Below are 25,766 nucleotides of genomic sequence, written 5' to 3'. Positions count from 1 at the left end.
CTGCCCTGTTTGGACCTGCAGCAGCAGCCGGGGTGAGGCGGCCGCAGGGGCCGAGCTGTGCAGGAGCCGGTGCCCAGGCGGTGCCAGCGGCCGGGACCGCCCGGGGGCGCGGGCGGTGCCGGGACACGGGGCCTGAGGGTGCCGGCATAGGGAGCCTGTGGGTGCCGCCACACGGAGCCTGAGGGCTGCCCCACCAGCCGCGGCTGCCACGGCTGCTCCTGCAGCCCAGGGAGCTGCGGCTCGGCCCAGCTAGGAGCCGTGAGGGGATGGCTGGCCTTAGCCCATCTTGGGGGGCAGCGGGGTCCATCCCTGCTGTGTCCTAGCCTGCCAGGCGGCGGGGGCCGCCCGCGGCCAGACAGGGCGAGCGCGTTCCCGAGCAGAGCCCCCGCATCGTCTGCCCCGGTTCTCCCGGGGTTGGACCCGAATTCAGAACAAAGCGGGCAAGGCGGACTCGGCGCGGCCCCGCCGAGAACCTCCAGGGATCCTCCCGGGGCCCTCCCGACCGGCCGGGGGCGCCGCCCGCGCCGGGCCGACCGCGCCACCTGGCGGCCGCAGCCGGAGCCACGGGCGGGGGCCGGGATGGGATGGGATGCGGTGGGATGCGATGGGATGGGATGCGATGCGCACCTTCGCGAGAAAAACTGCGCGCAAGACATCGCAACCTGAAAGTTACATTGTGTGTGTTACTTTGCTGCGTTTACATTATTTTTGCCATCAGAGTAAGCTGCAGATTTCTAGTTGTGCCAATCAGTGTTTTCAAAGCGTGGTAAGTTTGTATCCTGTGAAATGCGTCTAATGTGCACGTATTCTAGTGCTCCCACCGACTCCTCAGCTCTGCCCTTTGCTCTAGCCTGAAAATGGCTGGTTGGCCTCGTTCCTGCTTCCTAGAGGGGGAAGGATAAGAAAAGGCTGGGGGCATGTCTGTAGATAGATGACTGGGGGGTTTTCCCTGATTTATTCTGAAAGTTTTAATCACTTTGTTAGATTTAATTGGTAATGGAAACATGCATATTAAATTTTGTTTTGGGTCTGAAGCATACTTTTAATTTGGCTATTCCTACTTGCTGAGGTTTTGTTGTATTTGCAGAGCATCCCTGGAGCTAATGAGGAGGTTTCCTTATGCAGGGAACTAAAGCAATGAAGTCTTCCAGTACTGCACTACTGCTGCTCAGGGGTGCCCAATCTACCGGGTTAGTTCAAAGTAAAACCCCCTGAGACATCCTTCTGCGATGGTCAGGTCCTCAGTGCCAAATACTCTGCTTTGTGCTCAGACTCCTATAGTCTAGCCCACAAGGCAGATGTAGGTGTCACCTAAGAGCCTTATACAGGAGGCTGAGTTGCCTGTCCTGAAGGCAGAAATTAACCTTGTCGAGAAGACTGGAGACGGCAAGGAATGTTTTCCCTTGTTGCTGTGCTGTTTTTGAGTAGCCAGCTCACATAGTGGGGAGTATTCATGCCTCTGCATTCCTGAGTTTGGTACTAGGAATACAAACTGCCATCCCCAGCTGGCTTTGGAGCTGGCTTTGTGCTGCAAATGCTTGTCCTCTGGGAACCAAAAGCCAGATGTGCTTCACATAGTTTCCAGGCAGCACTGATCCATCAGATGACAGTAGCTATTGAGTGCTCTTATGGTGGCCCAGAGACACAAAGATGAAAGCCTGATGCCTGTCAACACCTCCCTTGCCATTCCTGTGTGTCTTCAGTTTTCACTTCAGTCCACCTCACAAAAGCAAATGCCACAGAATATGATGTTGCAATGTTAATAACCTTTTATTTTTGAGAAAGAAAATCCCAAGTTTTGTGATTTTGAACTGCCAGAGAAATTCGGGATACATTGAACTTGTCAAATATTTTCCTGTACCAGCCTTAGCTGGGAACCCACCTTCTTCTTTAGAAGCATTTTCTACAGCACTTCCTGGATGATTTTTCGTATGGAAGATTAACAATATTTGAATGCCCTCTCAAGGAAATGTGTTTTCATGGAGGAAAAAAGCTCTGATGAACAGCCAAAAGGAAAAGCCTGTAGAGATACCTGGAATAATTTCTTAGAGTGGCTTATGTTGTTTCCCAGCTGCTCTGCCTTTAAAACAGCCTCTTACCCCAACTCAGGAGCTCCACCAATTGTAAAACCAAGAACTAACCAGTGCCAGATTCAAGTCTCAAAATACAAACCCTCTGAGATACAGGGAGTGAAGGGGTAGGGGGCGGGTTCATAAGAAAACTTCTAAGCATTACTGTAGCATAAATAATATGGCATCTTTCACCTCAAATAGCCTAACACTTCATAAAGTGATATGAGCTTCACTAGTTGCTGAAACACAGCTATTTCTGAAGTGGAACCTGATCTCTCTCTTTTTTTCATTTTTTTTTCTTCTAAACTAGCAGACGGCAATGTTTTAAGGTGGAGAGTGAAGGATAGAGTATACAATCAATCATAAATTTAAATCTAGGAAAGCTTTGCAAAATGGACAGATCAAGCAAAATCTATTTTTATTAATAACATGCATCCTGGTGTCTCATAAACTTGTGTCCTAAATTTATAAATGCAGTTCATCTATAAGAGATACAGGCAACTCAAGATTTTGTCCTCTTTGTTTCAGCAATACTCTCTTACAGGCCTTTGGTAGCAGATGCTCTGGTTCCTTTCCTCTCTTCATTCAGTTTAATGTCCAAGTCCCGCAGCTGGCTGAGGAACCCCGAATTCGGGCAGATGTTTCTGTGAGCACTCACCGTCTTCAGAGCATCCACAAGTGTCATGTTTTCATGGATCATTAAAAAGGCAAGCACTAAAGTTGCCGAGCGGCTCACTCCCATGGCACAATGAACGAACACCTTACCTGCACAAACGAAAAGGCACAGCAAGGTGAGTGTGCTTTAGCATTTCTAAGGTGGGAGGGACAAAGGGAGGAGGAAAAAAATAGTAGAAGCAAGTTAAGAAAGCCATATTAACAATTGTGGATCTTCATGGTTTCAGGAAGGTCACCTCTCAGGCAAGGTGGTATTTCATACTGACCTTCTGCAACTAATTTAGGCCTAAGATTGAAATAGTTGAAATTTTCTGTGGAAGGAGAAGTTTTCTGTGACTAAACTTGTCAGTATAATTTTCTGTGGAAAAAAAAACAACTTTTGGCAGAAAAATTTGGCCCAGCCCTGACTGTGATCACTGGTAAGTCCCACAAACTCTGTGGGATAGTCTGTCTGTAAAAATGGAGTTGTAATTTACTATATCTCAGCAGCCCAGTGTGAGCTATAACTGAGGATTTAATAAAGCACTCCAGTGAAAGCAGCAGATTCTGCAGCCAGTCAGAGTCAGAGCAAACTCTGGAACAAATGGAAATTATGATAACTAGGCCATAATCCAAACTCTGCTGACAAAAATTCAGCAGGCTGCAGGTCAGGCTCGTAGTTTTTGACTTAGTTCATTAACTTCTGCTGCTTCTCTAGCTTAATAGACAGGCTGAATAAAGCTCCAATTCTGTGAAGTCCTTGAGCATGTGAAGCATTCGAGCCAGCACCGAAGTGCTGCTTCTCCCACAGGGAGCAGGAGCAGCCTGCAGGGCAGGATCCTCCAGTTGGAGCCCCTGGGAGTGTGTGAGGGGTGGGAGGGATGTGTGGAAGCACGCAGATCCTGCTGATTCCTACAGGATGGGCCCATGGGGCAGCATCTGCAGTGCCATAACCTCTGCCCTTCCCTCTACACTCTGGTCCCAGAGCTTGCCCTTCTTTCCACCATGCTGGGCTGGGGGCAGCCAGTCTTCTGAAGTTCCTGGGGACCTGGCACAGCCACCTTCTGTGCAGCACATGGCATAGGCACCCTTCTCCATCCTCTGCTCAGTGGTTCTGCATGTGCTGCCTTGAACCATATGCTGATTCTGAGCTCTGTTGGTGCCTGTTACTGCAATGAAAAGTCATTTGGCTTGTGTTGAAATTTCCACCCAAAGCTTATTTTTGCTTCTCTCTTACCTCCTGGAGAGTTTAAGGCCTTGCCTATGAAATTGGCAGCATCATAGAAGAAGGTACTTAAATCGAAGGAAGGATCATCAAATGCTTCTACTCCATAGTACTCTATTTGCAGATCTGCATAATATTTGGCTCCCGTGTTGATGCTATATGGTCCATCTGCTGCATTAAGGATATGAGTAATGTTGAGGCTTTGAAGTGTAGTTTTGCTCCTAGCAGCCCACCTGTTGAAAGACATGAAGGGCACATTGGCAACGCTCCTAACATTCTGCAAAAATAGCATGGTTTAAAGTTAGTGCCTTCTCCCACTACGGAAGGATGCAGGAGCTGCATCCTGCTTACAGAGGAGCAAATTTCAAGAAGCACATAGTGCTTTGTGCATGAAAAATGTGATATGGAGGTGTGGAGAGCAGCAGGAGCTTGCACACACTTGCAAGTGGGATACTGTTTGTTAAGCAAATGCCTCCCAGCAGTTAATCCCTGGGAACGTAGCTTACTGTATGAAGTGGTCAAGATTTTCCTTAAATATTTGTTTAGGAACTTTTAGAGCTAATCTCTCATTCATTGTGTACCTAATCTCAAGAGTGAGAAACTCGCACAGATACAGCAACACCTTGTTCCTGGTTTGGATATGAAGTGGATGCATTGTGTTCACCAGCTAGGTGAACCCCACTTCCCACCATAAACTAGGACTGTAGGCATTCTACAAAATTCTGAACCTTAACTGATATATTCATGAGGAGGAGGAGCTATGAAAAATGAGCTAGGTAATCTGCAGTAATCTAATTGGAAGGAAATACCAATAAATATTATTGGTCACAAGAATAAGGTATTTGCATGAAAATTCCTGATTGATATTTTCAATTGTATCATCTTTGAAAGAAGGCTTGGATTTGAAATGTCAAGATCACTGTTAGACAATTCATTTGGGTCTTCCTCCTTCTGGGTGTTAATCTTGCTACCCCTATTTGAGTGTTAGGGCTACTGGCCTCTTGTCTGCTGCCTTAGAGCAGTTTCCAGGCCAGCTAATGCATCTCAGAATTGACATCAGTTTGACATGGTTCTTTGAGGACTTTAGTCAAGAATATAAATAATTTTTACCGTGTCAAATTCATGGTGGCTCAAAGAATATAAAAAACCAAGTCAGACACACTATGAGTAAGTCACCATTTTGCATGCCATGTTTTTCTAGACATCCAGACTCTTTACATCATCAGTTTTGGAAGCCCCTATCACAAAAACATTCCTGAAGACCCAAAAGCTGCTCCCCAGTGTACCACACCCTTTCATCCTCCTCCTCCTTCCAGGGACTGATAACGGCTTAACAATAGGACCATAAGTTCTTACGCATCTCCCAGGTAGATATTTGGCCAGACTTGGTCCACATGGTTATCAGAGCCTCCTCTGAGCCACAGGAGCTGCTGGAGATCTGATAGTGCTGGTGTTTCATAGGAAGTGCTGCTAGTCAGAGATGAAGAGTTTCTGGTGTGAAGCATCTTGCTGCTCCCTTGCATGCACTCAGGCTGTATCAGAGACAGCTTTTCTGAAATGAATTGAAAGGAAATTTTCGTACAGAAATACTATTCCCTAGAAAGTAGACCTGTTCATTACCCTTCAAATAGGATTGCATTATTAGAACTAGTCTGTGCAGCAGGGCCTCCAGGTGTTGCTAAAAGCATCCAGAGAGCAGAACTGACTCAGGGGTAGGACTCTACAGGCATGTAATTTCTCCCCTGAGAAAGCACCATAAGATAATGTGATTTAATTTCTTGTCAAGTAACACTGTTGGTAAAGAACATCTGCACCACCTGAATGCAGACTGGATGACCCTTGTAGGCAGAGGTATCATTCCTCTTTTTGTTGAAGAGCTACCAGAGTATTTATGCACACTTAATTCTGATCAGTTAAAACCAGAAGTTTTTGAATGCATCATTAAACTGACTTATACTTACAAAGCTGCTAGGGCCAAGGTGAAAATCTTATGATGTGTATGTGAGAGCCATCTGTATGGCATATGAGTACTCACATATAAATAGTGTGTACATACAGTTTTATTTCATTTATAGTGATGTGTTTAAACACACCTACCTGTATAAATACATGTATACATATCACATGCATATATAAACATATATAGATACATGTCTGTGTGTATAGAAAGAGAAATTGAGAGGATTTAAACTAGTTTGTTCTCTTTCAGTTGAATATCCCTGGACACTTAGCTATACTGGTATTCTTGCGCTTGTGTCAATCTCTCCTCTGGGAGCTGTTCCACTTTGTATAAATAATGTGATAGCTACTTCCCTCCAGAGAGGGGCCATTTCTCTTGTCTGAGGGACAGGATACTTACCCAGGATGTGAGAAAAAAGAGTGTTTTTGAAATTATAGAGCTAAAAGTTCTGGTAGTTGTTGTGCTGTTGAGAATCCCATCTAGGGCTCCCTCACAGTCTGTGAGATCACAGACCTGTGAACCCTCACAAATCATGCCGTGGAATATGGGCAGCCCTTTTGCAATGCTGTTTGCTGGTTTAGACTCAGCAAGCCCAGGCCAGATGGTTCAGCTGGAAGCAAAGCTCAGTCAAGAGCAAGACTTCCAAGCAGTCCCTTCTCTGGGACTTTAGGAACATCTCTCCTGCCTGGATCTCATTATCCTGAGTTACTGTTCTTGCCTTCTGAAAATATTCATGAGCTTTGTTTGGTTGCTTGTTCTTACTAGAGTCATAATCAGAGTGGAAGGCACACTAAGACTCCTCCCAAAGTAGGGTAAATGGTGTTTATTCTGATATGACATCAGCTTTCACTCTAATGCCTGAATTCCTAAATCTAAACTTTGGGTTTATTTTCTCAGCAATTTTAGAAAACAAGTGCAGATGGGACCTTCAGAAGTCATCTGGTCTGTCCCCTGCCCCACAGCAGCAGCAGCCATATGGATGTTGCTCCTAAAACAACAACTTTGTTCCACATATGTTATTTTTAACAGTGTAAGCTGATTTGGGGAATAAGCAGAAAACAAGAGAGAATATATTTTTGCTTGCACAAAAAGAAGCAGAGTTGATGTGAAGCATATTACTGAACATACATATATATTTCTGTGACCTCAGTCTAAATTTGCTTCCTTTGCCCCTTCCTCCCTCCTCCTCCCCACAAATGGTAAGTACAGTTATAGCTTTTTGTATGTTCCAATAAGAAAGAGGTCTCCCTAGGGTAACTACTTAATAAGCAAGATATGAAAAGCACAATAAAAATGATGGGAGACATAGAAAAAAAATGACTGGTTTTACTTTTAATGGTGGAGGAAAAGAACTGCAGGGAAGTAGAGAGAAATATAGAGATAAAAGCCTACGAATTTTTCAGGTCAGATAATATAAGATCAAGAGCTTTGCTAAAGGAGTATGTTGTGCAATCCTAGCCCAGATTAGCATGAAGAATAGCACAGAAACAGATACTGTGCATTGCCCTACAGGTTTTACTGCCTTGTGAAAGTCGTGCACTGTGCTCAAGAGCTACTGCCAGCATCTTCATGATGACCTGTTTGTACTTTCACCGACACAGAACGTTAAGCTGAAGTAATAAAAGAAAATCAAGAATAAGATAATACAACTTCTCCATCAGGAGATTCATAAGACCACAGGCTCATTTTCCAGGAGTGTGGCTGACTCTGAGTTGCTGCAAATGCTTAAGGGCTGAAGTTGTGGAGCAGATGTGTACCAAACTTTCACTTCTCCTAGACCCTGTTGCTTTAAACTTCTATTGTAGCCTCTCAGTTAGTTACAGTAATGGAGTTGATGAGCAAAGAGAATTAGATTGTGTGGTCTCTTGTTCAAGACCTGACTTAGTGGAACTTCTCCCAGAATTGAGTAATTTTAGTGCCAGTGACACTTCATGGGTGACTCTGGCCTTTGAAGCCAGGGAATTGCTTTGCAACAGAGCTCCCTTTCATAGAGCAATCCTCTTTCCAAAAAGTGTGCCAACATTGTTTTGTTCACATGCCTAATGTCAGACAAGTGAGCTCCTTGTGTCAACACAAGAATGGCTCCTCCCAAGAACACTGCTCCTGCCTGCACTGCACTGGCCTTGAAGCTGGATTGCTCTGCAGGGCCATCAGGGTAGGCTTGGAAATAGCTATAGCAGATGATGGGACTAATGAGGAAAGCAACATGAATTTTTTAATTGAAGGCCAGGGACTTTGGTGAAGGTTTCCCCCCACCTTCTACTTTAAGATAGTGCAGAGGTAGCAAAAGTGCTGCCACTGATTACATTTCTCTAAGCTTGTCCCTCTGGGTGGCTCCCAGAAGCTGCTCTAGTTGGAAGCAGTCAGTGACAGCAGGAGGGCAGGAATCTCTGTACCTGAGGGAAAAATTTTTGCCTTACAAGGTCACTAACATTTTCTGCAGAGATCTAGACTACACAAGTTGGATAGGATTACTTTTCTTTTAAACTATAGCCATCTCATTAGCTTCTTTCTATCTATCTATCTATCTTTCTCTCCTATTTTTTTTCTGCTTAAAGTAAAACAACGGAAACAAAAAAATTCAACCTATGGGAGACACTTGAGGCTGGAGAGAGATTTTAATGGAAATCCACAAAATACAAGGTAGCACATAAGCTGTAAAACTGTCTTGTCATTCTGCATCATTTCCCAAACACCTGGAGCATTTGGGTACACCCCAAATGGCCAGGACCAGCTTGGATTCCTGTCTGGGCTGTGGAGCCAGTGGTGTGGTCCAGGAGTTGCCCTGGAGGTCCAGGCTGGAGATGTCTATGGGTGACCTTGCCTGGCTGCAGGGAGCAGCCAGGAGGGGCTGTGAATGACTTCTTGCTGTTTGCATGCAGCTGGGTGCAGCTCCTGAGGGACCCAGTCATGCCAGAACCTTGTCTACGACAACCTAGTAGAGCTTTGTATCTCCACAGTATTGTCCAGTCACTTGAATACTATAGTCTGCAAAGCTTGTTTGGTTTTTGGTTTGTTGGGGTTGTTGGGTTTTTTCCTTTCTCTCTCTATGGTGGAAACAATTGACATTTTCTATTGAACATCTCTGGAAAAAAAAAAAGAAAAGAAAAATCCCGCACAAATCCCAAGTGATTTGAATTAGCTACAGCATTTAACAGATTTTTGTTGCATTTGCAGATTCCAGTGGAAAAAAACTCAGCAAAGTTTTGGGGATAAAAACACAAACACTCCAATATTGTAGTATTGTATTGTATATGAAATAGTTAATTTTATTATTTCAAAAAATTTACCATTTCCGTTTTTCTATTCAGTTACTTTGTTTTGGAATTTGTTCTCCTGCATTGCATAAAATATTTTAAAACATTAAAACAAGATGAAATGGCTTGTTCCTGGTTGAGAAAAATATGTTTTATTTAACTAAAAATGACCACAAACTGAGTAGCCATCTATTTGCCTAGCTCAAATTTTCACTTCTGTAGCAGGGCCTCCTGCCATTTTGCCATGGTTCTTCCCTTGTCTCCTCAAGATGGAACTGAGCTGTAGAGAGATTAAATGGATGTCTGGAGTCCCAAGAGGAGTCTGACAGGGCATCAGTTGGACTCCCATCATCTTTCCTCTTTCCCTTTTGCTAGCACCTTCCTGGATGGCAGAGCTCTGCTGTGGTTATGCTGATAGCCTGGATGGGGACAGGTGTCTTTCAGCAGCATGAGATTATTGAGAGCCTCAGGCACAGTTGTGGTTACTACAATAGCACAAACACTACCTAACAATAACATGATACAGAAAGCTCCTGCAGCCAAATATCCTAAATTCCCTGTATCAAAAACCTGACAAACTAAATAGTTCAAAATTCCAAAGCATGGAGTCAGAATATAATTCGTGTGGAAGGGAAAAAAATTTAAAAGTGGCATATTGAGGCATTTGAAAATGCTGTCTACTCTGTTTTTTTCTTCTATTTTCTCTTAGCAAGCATCTCTGCACTCATCTTTTACATTCCTTGCTCTTTTCTCTCAAGTAGTGTGTAACACTATGGCTCTTTGTTCTCCTGATGGAAAATTCCAGATGGAGAGAAGTATGTTTCACAAAGAAATGATCATGGTAGTGGAATTAATCTTTTAGATACTAAAATGTGAAATATGATCTTCCTTTTTGTTAAGAAGACCCAGTCTGTGTCTCTACACTTTGGTCAGAATCTGACACTAAGAGAACCCAGGAGTCTCTTGAGGTAGAGCTGAAAGCTTCGTGTGCAGAAACAGGCACATTTAAAAGCAATAGCAAAGTTAAAACAGACAGATGGGAACCTAGCAGGCAACCGAGAAGGGAACTCTCTGTTTTCCTTGCAAGCCTACAGGGGCTTGTTTGCAGGAATTAGAATCTCTCACCAGCGTTTCACTGCAGCTCTAATACCAAGTGGTATTGAAAATGAGAAGCAGGTTATGGCTGATGGTTTAAATGAGGTACCTATGGGAATTTAGAAATGAGATCCTGGACTTGTCTTGGTGTAGACTGTGCACATGGCAGAGCAATATTTCTTTCTTGGCTGACTGCGTCATATATTATGGCCTTTTATTTTGCCCACAGTCAAACAGCAGGGAATAGTAGAAGTTCATTGCTCCAGCTCACTGTTCAAACTCTGATCTGCCTCACCAGAGGCAGTGCCCCTGAATAATGGAAAGCAGAATCGGTCCCTCAGCCTCAGTGTGGGTATGTGTTCAATGCAGCACTGTATAAATGCTATTGCCATTATTTTGGAGTGAAGAGAAAAGCAGAATGTACAATTAAAGCTCTGTTTGGTTCAGTTTTTAAGAGAATTTACTAGCTGGGAAAGATGCCAGATAGAGGGCTCTGGAAAACACAGCCCGCCCTTTAACCGCAGTGTCAGGAAAGAGCAGGAGAGCACTCCAAGCCTCCTCCACGGCTTCCCCCTCAGCCCAGCCCAGTTCAGATTGCAGATGCCCCTCACCCTACACTGGCAACCGTGTTTTACAGGGTGGGAGAAAATCTGAGTCTTCACACCTCTTCACTGCTTGGTCTCCCTCCTGACATCTCCATTCACATCCGGCCTCGGACATTTATGATGGGGCCCTCTGCACTTCTCCAGACTGAGCTGGAAGGCACCAACTTCTGCTGGCAAGGAGCCTGAGCTGGGCTGGAGAGCTAAAGGCTCCTTCCTCTGTGAGCCCTGCTGCTCCTGCGCACGGCTGCCCATGGGGCTGAGGGGACGGCATGAGTGCACAGGGCCATTTCAGTAGAGGGAGCGATCGCAGGGCACGGCAGGTGCGAGCAAGCAGCCTCAGGCAGGGTTTGGATAGCCAGGAGAGCTCCTGGTGGTGAGGCAGGTCCCGGGTGAAGTGGGAAGACAGGGGGTGTGCACGGCCAGACACAGGCATGCAGGTGGAAATGGAGACGAGCATCTCAGCTCAGAAGGGCCCCTGGGTGCGGCAGGGAGCCCCAGCGAGGCCTCCCAGCAGCCCCATCCCAAGCCACACAGCCACTGTTATCCTTGGACAAGGCAAGCCCCCGGGGGGGCACAGCTTGCTCAGCTTAGTGGGGTGAGCTTCACCTGTGCCTTGCTAGTTTTTGGGGAGAGGGTGCTACCTTACAGAAGCTCTCCTGGAGAGCATTTCCTCTTCTTTGCAATGTAATAGATCTGCACATATTTTCCCAAAACTCTTGTCATTGCAAGGGGGAAGAACCTTTGTGTTGTCCCCCTCCCGCCTCCCCCAACCCTCCTATTTGAGTCACGCAGCCTAGGAAGTAGCACTCGCCCACACACACGGCTAAGGCTGCAGGAAAGGATGGCTTAAAAATGGAGGCACTAGTTGGAAAAATGGGGAGTCCTGCTGGCAGTGACAGGTCATGGCTGTGGCATGACGCCAGCTTTTACATCTGCAGCTTTCAGATTCTAAAGAGATAAAAAAAGAAGTATTACCTTAGCAGCTGGCATCTCTGAGCTATGGAATGAACCATCCCCAGCAAGACAGCGCTGCCCTCCACAGGCTCCTAGCACAATTTCCGACTGTCTGTGGATATCTGTCGAGCCTAGGGTGATGCTTTCCCCTTTATTTCTCCTCTGGGGCGTTCCTGTCCGGGGTGCCACAGTTAGGAATTCAAGCCCCCCAAACCTACTGATTCTTTTGATGCATCTCAACTGTGCCCATGCTTCTCCCTGAATTAAAATTGTCTAGTCTTAAATCCTGCTGCCAGCAGCCATAACTGTGCTGTATGCTGTAATCAGGGGAGCACACAATCACCATGCAGCTAACTGCTTCTAATAGTAGAAACTTCACTCTAATCTTATATAACGCCAGTAATGGAGCAGAGAGGCTGTGGAGGAGCTTAGGCAGAAAGCTTTCTTGGGCAGCTCATGCCCTGAGGGCAGAGGAGCTGCAGCTGCAGTGAGAGCAAGAAAAACAAAATGACCTTGATATTGATAACAGTTCAGTGAGTGCTGTCACAGCCAGTGCTGTGCCAAGACTTCAGTGGTGTCACAGGCTGTCGATAGGTGTAAGTTATGGGCAGTTCTGATAAAAATGGTGTCAAAGAGGCCAGACTGAGAGAGGGATGCGGGGAAATAATGTCTTGCAAGCTTCAGGAAAGACAAACAAGGATGTTAATATATTGCTATTAAAAAGGGCTCCAAAGCACTCGCATTTCTGCAGGCAGTATGGATTTGTGTGACTGTGGATTAAAGGGTTTTTTTTCATCTCCTTGATTTACTCCTCAAATGATTTTTATCTGACTGCTGCTGTCAATACAAAATTGACAATGCTGTCAAGTTTGCAAGATTTCAGAATATTTGAAGGCATGAGAAAGGGGTTTTGATATTCCTCAGTCGTTTGACAGGGGTAGCTTTGAGCTGTCTCTCCCTGCACTTTTAACATAAGCAGTAAAGTGCTCTCCTTGCTTTGCCTTTCTTGTAAGGGTACATACAAAAAAGGCACCTTTTTCTAAGGTTGACAAAGCTGTACAAATTCTTTGCTATGGAATCAAGAGCAAACTTCAAAACTCTACAGTGGAAGATCTATTTTGGCACTTGAGTTTTTCAGGCATATCACAGAGCTTTCCAGTGACATTCTCAGCTCTGTTGGGGCAGAGTGGAATGTTTTTTCTTTTGATTTTTTTTTCAACTGCTGACTTTAAAATAATTATTTGATTTTGATTAAGTCATCTTTTAAGAAGAGTGATTGTGTGTCACAAAGGAATTGACCTCTAATGAACACACGAGAATAACTAAAAAGAGATATTAAGATGTAGAACTGGGATTTCCTGTCTCTTACAAACTTTTGATTATGTGTCTGATGAGTATTTGCTCCTAATTTCTTACCTTAAATTTGAAGAAATAAAACTGTGAGGGGTTTTCCTGTTGCACCTCCCTGGTATCAGGGTGCCAGGTAAATCAGAGTGAAGTAGAAAATGCCTCATCAGGAGTCGTGGGTAAAGCAGAGTGTGCAGCTGCCTCTCCAGACTGTGAGGGATGAGGGGTCAAGGGCAGAGGGAACGTGCTGCTGCTCCATGGAATGCCCAGTCCCAGGGTCACTGGGCAGGAGTTTCCCTGCCTGGCCCTGCTGCAATATCTGAGTGAGAAGCAGGCAGCACGGTGCTGCCCCACTCCTGAGACTGAGGCTATGCGAGCCTTGCAGTTGGTCCGGCAGGGCACAAGCAAGGGTTGTTTTATGCCAGCAAGTTTTTGGAGAGTATTTTCACTTTATCTTGCCAGGTTTTATGCTGTTGTTTTTCTGATTGTGTTTCGTGCTGTGGCTTGGGGTGGACTGTAGATGGATGGCAAGGCTGGTAGGTAAGGTGATGGAGGGGAGAAGAGCCTCCAGCAGAGCAGCAGCCTCAGGGAGGCTCCCAAGAGGGAGAGTTGAGCACAGGTAGAAGGAAGGAGCATGTCCTTGCTGGAGGCTGTGCCTGCTGCAGGTGGTTTACAGCAGACAGTTTGGGAACACACCGCAAATGTAATGGTCCATTTTCCCAAAGCAAACCTCCGTGCCTCCAGCACAGCCTTGGGAAGGCTGTCCTCTGCTTGAGAAAGTTGCTGCGAGCAGGAATGCATTAAGGACTGCGACATTCTCAGGTACAATGGCAATAGGAGCCACCCGTGAGCTATAAATAGCACTAACATCCTTCTCTCCAGTGTCTGGCATCCCAAGCAGTCATTTTTGCGGGTGCTTGTGAAAATGAGCAAAGCTTTGAAGAGCTTTTATTTATACTCTCTTTGCAGGCTGGAAATTTTCTTAGTAAGTAGTGACTAGTTTTTTCTTACTGGCTCTGAATTTTGCATTTATTTTAAGGGAAAATAGTGGCATTTTTTTATTTTTGAATTTTTAAAAATTATCATATATGTAATTTTCATATTTTTACCTCAACTATATGGGGAAGAGCTATTGTGGCAGGAGAGTTGGGATCAAAAGTATTCATTTTCAAAAATCCTCTGTGCAATTGCAGGAAAAGAGGGGAAACCTAGAACCAGGAACCTAGATTCAGTCTTATATAAATTTTATACACATTTTTAACAAAATAATGAAAATATTTTGGTTTAGAATTAAGCAAACAATGCAGGATGTTTGGACAGGTTTTGCGGTGTTTACATTGAGAGAACAGCCAGCAATAGTGGTTGCAGTAAAAGGAAAAGCTTTACATGCTTGTCAGACAAGATCTTCCTATGGTTTGATAGGAAACAAAGATGGCTTTGTTAAGAGCTATGAAGACTGAGAGCAACGCTGGCAAAAATGAGCCTTTTCAAAATATTTAGGGTTCACTTGATGAAGTCGTCATAACATAATAAAGTCTCAACTGTTATGCAACTCTCCTTTACTCTTTATAGACAGCAGAAAACACAAGGTCTACAAAACAGACATTTTGCTCTGGGATAACCAAAGAACCCCCGCTACAAGATCAACTTGCAGAGCTGGAAGAATTAGTCAAGCTTTTAAATATGCAAGAGAGGCTGTAGTTTTTTGCAATGATGCCAAGTAGTCTAATTATAGATTAGACTTTTACTGACAACCCTTGTCTTAGGCCAGCAGGCTGTGCTAGGGAAATGCCGTGATTTTTCCTGCTGCCACAAGATGGCAGGAAAAAACTATATTGGAGATTTAAAAATACACAGCGATGGGCATCACAGGACAGAATACACTCTTGGCCGGCATTTGAAGGGAGAACTTACAAGAAACTGTGTACGTTGGATGGAAGAAAAATTTGAAAAGCACTGAATTATTTAGATTAATATCGACTGACCTGGGTGTATACATCAAAATATCTACACCGTATCCTTTTCCATGCAGGTTTCCTGTATAAGAGAAGCCTGTGACAGTGCTCATTTTTTCCTGTACACTGTGCAGTTTGGCCTGGTTTTGTTCTGCTGGCAAAATCTGTTGTGCAAACCAGTCCAAGACATAGTGCACTCACCTAAACTAAAAAGCAGGGTGGTTATTTTAGTCTTTTATACTGTCTTCTTCAAAATATGGTTCTCTTCCCATTCCCTGTTCCTCCAGCCATAGTAGAAAAAGAGCCAAACCAGAGGACACTGCTCTGGCTTCGGGGAGAAGCAGGAGACATGGGGGACAGCAGGACAGGAGGGCACGCCTGGGGGCTAGCAGGGTTGCACTGGGTGGCTGGGCAGTGGGTTTAAATTAGTGTCCCTCCTGCCTGATCTCCTGGGAAAACTGACCCTTCTGTGCAATGGGTGTCACAGGAGCTGCTGGGGCTTTGGAAGAGGACTAGGATGGAGGAGTCTGTGCTGTTCATGCCCTCTCCCCAGCTGCTTTCACTTCAAATATTTTTCTTAAAGGAAAGAAACCCTCTACAAGAATGGAAAATGGTTTGGAAAATACAACCAGACTGGCTGGGGGCTTTGAGTTATCCAAAGGCATTCCTCTTCAGCAGCCAGTGTGGTGGTTCCCCTGCATTCTTCTAACAGATAAAAGAAAGCTATGGAAAATTCACAAATATTATTGTAGGTTAATGGCAATTACCAGCTCATTAACTGGTAGAAGTTAATTCTGAATGGCAGCACTGGACAGACCCGCCGGTCCCGGCCCTGGCCCTGCCACACCACTGCTGCCCAACATGGCCTGGCCTGGCCTTCCCTCACTGACACATCCAGAACATTCTTCAGTAGCCTTTGCAGTTCCTCTGGTGAGGGGACAAAGCTCCTGGTCATGGCAGTGGCTCTCCAAAGCCTCTTCCAGCACAGCCTTCCTCTTCACCATCCAGCCTTCCTCCTCACTATCTAGCCTTCCTCTTCACCATCCAGCCTGCTCCTCAGCTATCCATTCACCTTTCTTTGTCACCCAGCCTTCATCCCTCCTTTTCTTTTTTTCCTCCATAGCCTGAGCTAACATCCTTGGAACTGATAGAGGCAAGGTGCTTGTTGGGGGCATGAGGGCAATTAGGGACTTTTGTGCTAGGACCAGTTCTTCTGTTCAGTCTGTAGTAATTAAAAGTACCAAGAGGTTTAAGAAGTAGCCAATCTGTTGAAAGCCAAAAGCTGGAGGATACACAGCTGTCCTGTTTCTTATGCTGGCTTCCTCTAGACTCTGCTCTGGCCTGATGGAAAATTAATAACTAGCCACCCCTTCAGGTCCAACCTGCATTGGCTCTTTTTCCACCTGTCTTATGAATGCTATGTCCACACTACTCATTACTAAGTACTGAATTCTATAACACGGGCACCAAGCATTCAGAATCTGCCTCCCGGGCTGGCAATACATTTGTCACAAAGAACCAAGATTAATTTCATGGTGGCAACATGGAGTAGAATGATAAGGCATCAAGAGTGAAAAAGCAAAGGCAAAATGCTTAAAGCAACTTGCAACTGTTGTGATGATGAGGGAAAAGAAGTGATGATACGGGTGCCCATCATCTGGGCAGGAGCACCCTGAGATGATGCTAACACAGATCCCAATGCTTCACACCTTTCCTCTCCACATTCTGATCCTACTTGGATTTTTAAGGTATTCTTTCTTGTATTGCTTCTTTTGGTAAAATTACTTTGGTCCCAGCTTGGTTCTGCAGTTAGCAGCTTCATTTTGTGAGGAAAACAAGTGATGGAAGGTCTGCAGCTGCTGGCAACACCACAAGAATACTGCCAGCATCCAGGAGCCTTCTTCTGCCCTTTGGCTGCCCACCTCTGAGTTATGGGTTCCCATCTGCTATTTAAAGGTAGATTAAACCTCCCTTGAAATTAATAGGTTTAAATGAGCACAAAATTACTTTGAATTTAGTTCATGCAGGACATCCTGCAACTTGAGTCCTTTTTGACAGGCTTTCAGCAACTGATCATCTAGGTCAAAACAGCTCCAGGGTATGCTTAATTCTTCTCTGGATGTGAGGTGAGCAAGCCTTTACACATTGAGGTGTTAGTAGATAAGTGTGTACAGGGAAAACAACACTCTCTATACAGCTGTTCCCCTTTGGTGCTTGAAAGGAAAATCCTCCCCTTTCAGCACTTAAGCATTAACTGCAAGTGTCAATTTGCTATCTTTTTTAGCAAAATTACCATTAAAAAACTACCACATAAACTACCACAGGTAGTTTATCCACAAAGCAAGAGCAAATTCAGGGCTTTTCAGGAATTTGAAACCACTGGGTAGAAGGGATTTTCTATTTCTATTCTACTGGGTAAAGGGATTTTCTATTCTATTCTATTCTACTGGATAAAAACTCTGAGTTTTTAATTTTTGGTCTGTTGAGCAAGGCGTATATGCTTGAGAGGGAGCAAACACATGTGCACATCAGCTCTGAGGGGAGGAACCCCCTGCACAGGTGACATAATCACACCTGTGGTGCTGGATCAGGTCTTGAGAGGGCTACACTGATCACTGCTTTTTTCCTGCCACTTTTCACTATCGCCACAAGTAAGGGCTGAGATTGGATGAGTCAGTCTTAACCAAAAGATCTAATCTGGTCTAAAATGCAGGGGCCCATAGCTACATGAGCTTAATTGGGCCCTTCTCTCTATTTCTGAGACTGTCAGGCACAGGAAGGTGGTTGCTGACTGTTGGAACAGAAAAATGTGTCACAGAGCTGAGGTGCTTTTCTTATCCTGACTTAATGTCTGTCCCACCTCCTTCCTTCATGAAGATGTCTGTCATGCCTGTCCCATTTTCTGCCTTTCTAGGGTCATAAACAATAGTGATTACCAAGTAACTTCATCTCGTTCCTCTGTTAGCTTAACCATTCCCTTGAGGGAATCCCAGACTGGGTGATGACAGGCAAAATCTCTGTCATTAAAAACTCCAACTTCCTCTGCTCTCAGAGGTGCTGGTATGGTGACAGAGCTCCCCTTGCACACAGGCAGCCTTGCCTTCTGCCTGCTCACATCTCCTTCAGGCAGGATGGTGCATCTTGACTTTACAGCTGCTCTGTGTGACTACACATGCTTTCACAGCAGGATCTATCAGGAGCAACCACCCTCCTTGCAGGCATCTGAAAGAGTGCTGCCTTTTGGCACAGGAGTGAGCCTGCTGTCCCCAGAGAACATAAAGACAAAATCCTGGCCAAAGAGGGAACCATGAGAACAGAGCTAAGGTTATGACTTTGTAAATGTTTATCTTCAGTCTGTATTTGATTTCCGGATAATAAGGTGACCAGTCTCTTACAGAAACGTAAGGCAGGTTAAACAACAGAGGGGCACACAGTAATTTCTTGAGCTGCAGCACAGAGCATGTGCAGGGCCTTACCATTCCCCACTTGCCACCTTTGTGGCTGGCTCATGGATGCTTTCATGCAGTGTCTCTTCCTAAGTCCTTCAGATCTGAGCTCTAAGTATGGTTGATACAACTGTGCATCTCTTTTTTTTTTCCTAAAAAGAATGGCTTTCCCTTTGTACTGTTTTCATTTTGTCATGCTGCTTTGGTTCACTCACCGTTTTCCTCAGTTTGGTAAGGAAACTGTCTGTGAAAACAAGAATGGAAAAAAAAATTATCAGAGACAGTTTTTTTATATACACTGAGATGTTTCAAAGTGAGTCAATCAGGTTATGGACCTAAGTATTATTTCTGCCCTTGAAAATCTTTCACTTACAGTGCTTAATTGGTCTGTGCAAATCCATTGCCAAAGAGGTAATTGGCCATTTTTATAGAAAGATCAGAAACAAAAACACTCCAGGCTATTGTTCTAAAAATTAAAAAAAAAAAAGAAAGAAAAGAAAAAAAGGGAATTATGGAAAGAATATGTTTCAGTGCATCATCCAGCCTCTCTTGAAACTGCAAATTCACTTGGTGAAAACAGCAGCAGACACAATGAAATGAGTTGTATATGAAGAACTGAGATCTCAAATGTGATATTATGCAGAAGGTAAAGAGTCTGTACTAAATAAGTAACAGCTCAACGTGTTACCAAGGGTGCACTTTGATTTTGATGAATGTTAAAAGAACCTTTAGCCTTGAAAATAAAGAGGATAATTTCTCTCTAGGCAATGGCTGCTCGTGAAAGCCATAAAATAAGAGCACTGGAGCCCTAATTTTATAGTGCTTTTTAAATGATTTTCAAATGGTCCAGCTGCTTTGTGCCACAATAGCACAAGGCAGAGATATTTACGCCGGCAATAACAAGCATGCATCAGCCTGCCCGAGCTGCTCTCCGCAGGCAGCCTGCGGGAGGCGAGACACACGTGGAAAGATGATACTTGCCAATGTGGATTGATCACAATCACACCATGGTCAGAGTGATCCCGGGAAGCTGCTTTTTCCACCCGACAACTTGATTGTTTTCCTTGTCTATGTGCTGCCTGCGAAGCACGGGATCTATGTGGCTGGCAGAGCCGGTTCTATTTTGACACTTGAGAGCCTGCCAGCAATGTGTGCCTCTAAGGCCATACTGTCCTTGGCAGACGTCTCCTTTTGGAATTAGGAGGGCAAATTCACCCCTGGGTTACACTGCTGGTTTGGGGTGGGAATTTCCACAAGGACTAGTGTGGCCCCTAGCTTTGGTGTTCTGATGCAGCACTGCATTATGTTCTCCAGAGATGCATGCATGTGGCAAGTGGACTCTGGGCAAATGCTATGGAATTCTGCTGAGATGCTGAATTGCCACCAGCAACTTTCCCCAGGTATTTTACCTCTGCATGTTTCGGACTTCAGTCTAAAACTACAATTTACTTTCCAAACAAATGCTCTAAGATGAGAACTATCTTGGGGTAGTTCTGATTTTTTCTTTACAGTCCCCTCTCCTTGGTGAGACATTGACAAAAGACAGGGTACTGGGAGAAACCTTCCTTCTGAGCCAGCAGAGTAGGCTTAAAAGAGCAGTTCCTTTATGAAATACTCCATTAAAATTAAATAACTTGTCTCTTTCCATGTTCACTAGTGCTAGAGGCATGGCAACGTTGAAGTAATAAGAATTTTGGTGGGAACAGGGAATTTTGAGCATGAGAGAAATGCCTAATTTATGGCTGAAAATTTATTACATTTGCAGAAATTCTCAGGTCCATAACGCTGAGACAGAGCTGGGCAGAGGGCATGGCAAGAAGAAATTACCTCTAGAAAGTCCTCAGCCATTGAGCATCTATCATCACCAGGGTGAGAAAACTGCCTCCTATCTGGGCGACTTCCTGTACAGGTTGGGAAATATTTCCCCCTTTTTAATTTGCTGATCCAAATGAGCAAAACAGGTTAGCATCTTTTTGTGTATACTTAGAATCTTTAATTTTAAACAAGGGCCTATTTTCTCCTGGAGTTGGGTTTTAATGAGCAGAATGGACAGCAAGTTAGGAATGTATGCCAGAGGAGCACCTAGCATATTTGCTGCCTTCGTTTGCTGACTGAGGAATGACAGGAGCATGCAAAATTCAGAAACATTCCATACCCTAAACAGAGAGGAAAAATAGATTTGATGCCAAAGCTTTAGGTCATGTTACTTTTGCCTTTATCTCACAGATTGTTTGTCTGATATTTCTCCTTGTCTCTTTGTGTTCTTTTAATTTCCTAAGAGTTTAGAGTTTACATGGGTGTATACTGTATCTTAGTTCAGTATGGAAATCCTGCAGCTTGATGAAATTGTTCACGACTGGATAACTCTTTGGATAGCATTGCCTAGAGGAAAGTGGCAGAATATCATTAGGTAAGCCAGCATAAGGGAAGCAGATCAACTGTTTTCTCTAAGAATACAGCAATAAAGATTTTTCCTTTCAAAGTAGAAAGGAATACATGTGGTGCTGTTCCAGACTGCACAGAATAATGCTGTGGTCACAGATTGCATAAGTTTGTACTTCTGCCTCACTCACATTGCATCTCATCTCATCTCTGAGAGATACAATTTACAGCAGCTGAGATAAAGTAGCCTCCAGGGTATTACATAGAGCCCTTTCATAAATCAAGAACAGCTTTTTGTTACTAGAGATCTGAGTCCAGAAACAGAGGAAAACACATGGCATTAGGCTTTGTAAATGGCCAACTGGCATGTCTCTGCAATAGCTCTTTGCAGCTTTTGGCTGTTTCTCAAACTAGAAAGTAACTATTTTTAGTTACTTTTGTTATGTGTTCTGACAAATCAATATAGAAAATCTAAAAAAAAAAAAATCGGTGATTTCTGACTGAGAGCTCAGAACTGTCTCCCCTTTTATAATTACTTTTCTTTTTTCTCTCTTGCTACACAAGATACATTCTGATGATTACCAGTACACCATGTGTGATCTGATGTGGATATGGTTTTGTCGGTCACTCCTAATTTCTCAGGATCCTGTTGTTTTCCCATGTGCCAATGAAGACAATGTCTGTAAGTGGATAATTAGGCTTACCCGAGTGGTTGAGTGACATTTAGTTAATGCTGCTAAAGTAATTTGTGATTGCTTAATGGTAGTGCTGTGTAAAAGCAGCAGCTTACCATCCAGACAGGGACTCACCATTTGCCCTTGTTAATGCACACAGAATGTACAGAAATGTGCAACAAGGTCAAAGTTGATTGTGTCTTCTATAAAAACTCATGATTACAAGTAGCTCAAGTTATCTTGTTGCCTTATTATGTATTTCTGTCCGTAGAGCCCAGTGGCCACCACATTTTGAGACATTTTTTCCCCTTTGAGAGGTGTAAGAAAAGGTAAGGTAGTAGAAGAATGGTAAAAGGTTGCAATTTCTGAATATACTCATAACATATCTGGAAATGCAGAATTCAAAGTTATGTCACTTCTGAAAAGAAGTAAGTTTAACAAGTTTTACTGCCTTCAGTTGACTACAATCACATTAAAGACTGCTGGCCCAAACACCCTACAAAAACTCACTTCAGGAGGTAGCTCAGGTCCTTCTATAACTGGATTTGAAATGTGTTATACTGAACACACTGAGGTTTCAGCATAGCTTGTAACCATATTGCCTCAGCCTGTAACTGTACAATGTCTCTTTTCTGAAGTGATATTAGCCTTGCTAATCTGGTTACTCTCCAGTTAATAAACCTGCCTGCTTAAGATCAGCATGAAGTTTAACTTCTGCAGGATATTTTAACTCCCGAAAACATTGTACCTTTAAACCCAAAGGGTCTTGGCCTTGGCCTTCTATATCAGCAATGGCTGATAGCCAGACAAATATTTAATAATCAGTTTGTTGACAACTTCAAAGTCCTCCAGGATGAAAGTCATCATGTGAAGTTAGCCATCCCTACTTTATTTTAAGATATATTTAACTTGTTTAAAGATGCTGAACATCAGATTTCTGATAAAGGTGTAATGAGAAATATTTCATATAAAATACAGCATTAATTCTAGATTGATCTTTGATTTCCAAGTAGCTTCTCAGAAACTGCACATAACTGGTTCCAGGGAAACAAGCAGTGACAATACATGGTACTGTTCTAGGTTATTTTAGCTCTGGCACAAGTCCTGATGCTGGCATGGGTTTGCTCAGTAACAGAAACATCCACTGTTTATTAACTTCACTGAGTACTGGGTTGGGCCCTAAATGAACATACTGTCTCTATTCCCCATTTCTATCTCATGAAGAGCCCACAAAACCTTATTCTCAGGTGTTGTTCCTGTCTGTTTATTGATGTTGGTACAACAAAAAAATTTCTATCTGTAGTACTTGATCAACTTCCAGTTTCACTATTTGCAGTCTGTAACTCATATTTTAGCTGATATACGTAATCAGCTGTTGCATTAACAAAGAAACCTGTTTACATTTTTATTTCTGTTAGCTGAATGCTCTCAAAGCTCATCTTTTCCTTACTACACATACACACTGTTGTTGTCTATATACTTTTTCATTTTATTCCTCACCATTTTTCCCCCCTACAAGACAGAATGTGATTGAAAGAAACATCCAAGAGTAGTTTGGCACATGTATACTCCCAGGCATTAAAAGAAGATCTTAAAACTGCACTTAAAAGGTCTAAATCTTAAAAGATCTAAATCTGTCGAAAATCAAATGTTACTGTTAAGAGAACAAAATTTCAGAGATTTTTGTCTTAAATCTTTGCCTGTCAGGCTCAATTCTACAAATCCTTATCTCTGCACATGGTTGTAATAAGTAAAAGAGTTAATTTCCAAGTGTAGTTACAAGGTGTAACCGGAAAGGCAAGGGTGGGTTTCCACTCCCCTGGCCAAGGCAGGAGCCCAGTGAAGCACTGCACGTTGCTCTGAGCAGGGAGCTGTGCTGCTGCTGGGTGTCCCCACCCACAGTGCACAGGGACACCTGCCAGTGCCACATCCTGCCTGCCAGTGCAGGCACATCAGCAAGCAGGCAGCAATTTGTAAAACCAAGTTTTGTAAATGCAGATTATTTCCCCAACGTCACCTAGCTCATTTTTTTACTTTGCTGTTTCATAGCTAAACACTTTTAGCTGTTATCAGTGGGCAATCAGCAGGGTTTTTAGTTTCCCCTGCTTCTCTCCTGTAGGAATTATTGTAATTTCTAGATATTTCAACAAGTTTGCAACCTGATGATGGTGAAAAAGCCCTTGTTTTGGCATAATATTGGGCACTAGACGTGTTGAGTGCAGATGCATGCTTCCTCTATGCTTCAGAGTGAAATACCCATCTGCACAGTTTTCAGAAATAGTGAAGTCTGCTGTCATTCAGAATATCCATAGATTTGTAAAAATTTCAATTGCAAATCAAGTTGTCATATAAACAGCCAAAATCAGAATACTTTTAAGTGTGAAAATTTCCCTTCTAGTTAAAATTACACCAAAAAAGTAAAAAACCCCAATTATTGTTCAATTTTATGGCTTCTCAGGATCATAAGTCTATCTTGTGCTTTGGATGGTAAATGCTGTAGCATTTACATAATCTGTATGTTGCACAATTATAAAATAATACAAAGCAATAGAATCTAATTCTCTTTTTAATTGTTTTTCTGTGCAGTAGGTTCTTTCTTTAATGGATAGTCCTTTTGCTTTCTTCTGTGCTAATCTTAAGTCTATTTTAAGGCAATGAAGATTACCAACACTAACTATATAAAATTGGCCAGCATATGTTAATGACTACTGTATTCCCCAGCCCTTCAGAACAGCTCAGCCTCAAATAACACTTACATATTGCCTACGTAGAGATTAGGCCACTCTTCACCCACGTGATTTAATTCCACCTTGCAGCTGTCCAAAATATCTGGCAGTTCCTGGGCAGAGGGAGTGCCAGGCTCAGAGCATTCCTGGGCTCACAGGGTCTGTCTTCAGGTGCTGAGCCCTTTGGAGGCCTCATGCAGAGGAGGGAGGGCCTGCTGGAAGCCGCTGCTGTGGAATGCACAGGGCAGGTTTTTGCTGAAGCAGGCTCTTTGTGCCGCTTGATGTTCCCAAGCAGGTGGCTGACTCTAAATACAGCTCGCGCCTTGACGCCTCCCTGGATTAGCTCAGCACTGTGTCCCTGACGCAATGGGGAGCAGCCAGAAAAATGAACGTTCTGCTCTAAGTGGATCTTATGCAAAAAATGCTACTCCCGTCCTCACATAAGCTATGATGCTGTTCCTGCCAGCACAGAGCTTTCCTTGTGAAAGAAATGTCAGGCAGTGATACCGAGACGCAGTCCCAAATGCTTCATGTGACCCAGTTCTAATAATAAGCTACCGGGAAAGAGGGGACAGCACAGCTTGAGGGTGAGTTCAAAGTAAACACCATGAGAACACCTGTTCTGGGCCTCACCCAAGGTTCACCAAGCCCACTGCTCTGTGCTTGACTATGGCTGAAAGTGGATGCCTACAGAATATAAGAGCACACAAGCATTAATTATACTTGTGTATATAATAATTATAACACTCTCCCAGCTTCCAGCTGGCTGATCTGGATGGAGTTTCTAAGTATTTGGTAACCCTGAATGGATTTCTGTCCCACAAACTTTTCCAGTTGCCCCTTGCATGTCTATAGGCATTTACTCTCTGCAGCATCCTGTGGCAAGATGTTACACAGCTCATGTAAAGCTCTCCTCTTGTTACAGACCTAATTTCTACTGACTTCGTCTGATGCCCACAGTTCTTGTACTTGAAAATAACATTAAGAGAAGTTTTCACTGGAACTCTATGTGAGTCTCTTCAGGTGACACTGTTTTTGTGATTGTTTTAAGCGGATTTAAGTCTGCTAGAGCTGTACCTGGGACAGTTCCTTTCACTTGCACCTTCTCCCAGGTTGTGTAGACCCTCTTGACAAATGTACATTTTCTGAATGAAGTGGCACTTCACTGTGGGAAGTGGGAGGCAGTATTTTTCCTTCATTTTGGTTCCTTAGTCTAACTTGCCAAACCAACATTCAATACAAGTTTTTCTGCGAATAGTGGAAAGCAGTGAAACACTAATGTCATGTCACATCATTACGTGAATTATGGACTGTGTAAGTGACAGGTGAGGAGGTCCCTTTTCCTCCTGGCACATTGCAGCAGACAATGCTTTCTGTTTTAGGAAGTTACAGGACTGTTCTTCTGCTTTTGCTT

General features: G+C 43.7%; 1 protein-coding gene and 1 long non-coding RNA gene across 5 annotated transcripts in view; one reads left to right on the top strand and one right to left on the bottom strand.

Annotated features, from left to right (window-relative positions):
• LOC148223010 (uncharacterized) overlaps positions 1-25,766 on the top strand; it is a 69,084-nt gene that overhangs the window by 32,921 nt on the left and 10,397 nt on the right. For all 3 annotated transcript variants that reach the window (XR_015805140.1, XR_015805139.1, XR_015805138.1), the window contains one exon: positions 2,601-2,863. This is a non-coding gene — a long non-coding RNA (uncharacterized LOC148223010). The remainder of the gene's footprint in view (positions 1-2,600; positions 2,864-25,766) is intronic.
• LOC106855319 (dual specificity protein phosphatase 13B-like) lies at positions 1,747-24,755 on the bottom strand. 2 transcript variants are annotated; one of them, XM_088168943.1, is made up of 5 exons: positions 24,383-24,755; positions 18,786-18,814; positions 5,308-5,503; positions 3,964-4,184; positions 1,747-2,837 (listed from the first exon to the last, which is right to left on the bottom strand). In XM_088168943.1, the coding sequence occupies exons 3-5, from the start codon at positions 5,472-5,474 to the stop codon at positions 2,611-2,613; spliced, it is 615 nt and encodes a 204-aa protein (XP_088025069.1). In that variant the 5' UTR covers positions 5,475-5,503; positions 18,786-18,814; positions 24,383-24,755; the 3' UTR covers positions 1,747-2,610. The 2 variants fall into 2 exon arrangements, with proteins under 2 accessions (XP_088025069.1, XP_014735373.1); XM_014879887.2 differs by lacking the exons at positions 18,786-18,814; positions 24,383-24,755 and adding an exon at positions 11,844-12,190.

This window comes from Sturnus vulgaris, chromosome 8, assembly GCF_052056855.1.
Source record: "Sturnus vulgaris isolate bStuVul1 chromosome 8, bStuVul1.hap1, whole genome shotgun sequence".
NCBI lineage: Eukaryota > Metazoa > Chordata > Aves > Passeriformes > Sturnidae > Sturnus > Sturnus vulgaris.
Note: the sequence above shows the minus strand (reverse complement) of the source record. Positions and strands in the feature narration are given on the sequence as shown.

Excerpts from the sequence above, each read along its gene's own strand:
- LOC106855319 (XM_088168943.1), bottom strand. The coding sequence starts at position 5,474 with ATGCAAGGGAGCAGCAAGATGCTTCACACCAGAAACTCTTCATCTCTG. Across the intron at positions 4,185-5,307 it reads AATATCTACCTGGGAGATGC|GTGGGCTGCTAGGAGCAAAA; the intron begins GTAAGAACTTAT and ends GTCTTTCAACAG. Across the intron at positions 2,838-3,963 it reads GGCCTTAAACTCTCCAGGAG|GTAAGGTGTTCGTTCATTGT; the intron begins GTAAGAGAGAAG and ends TCGTTTGTGCAG.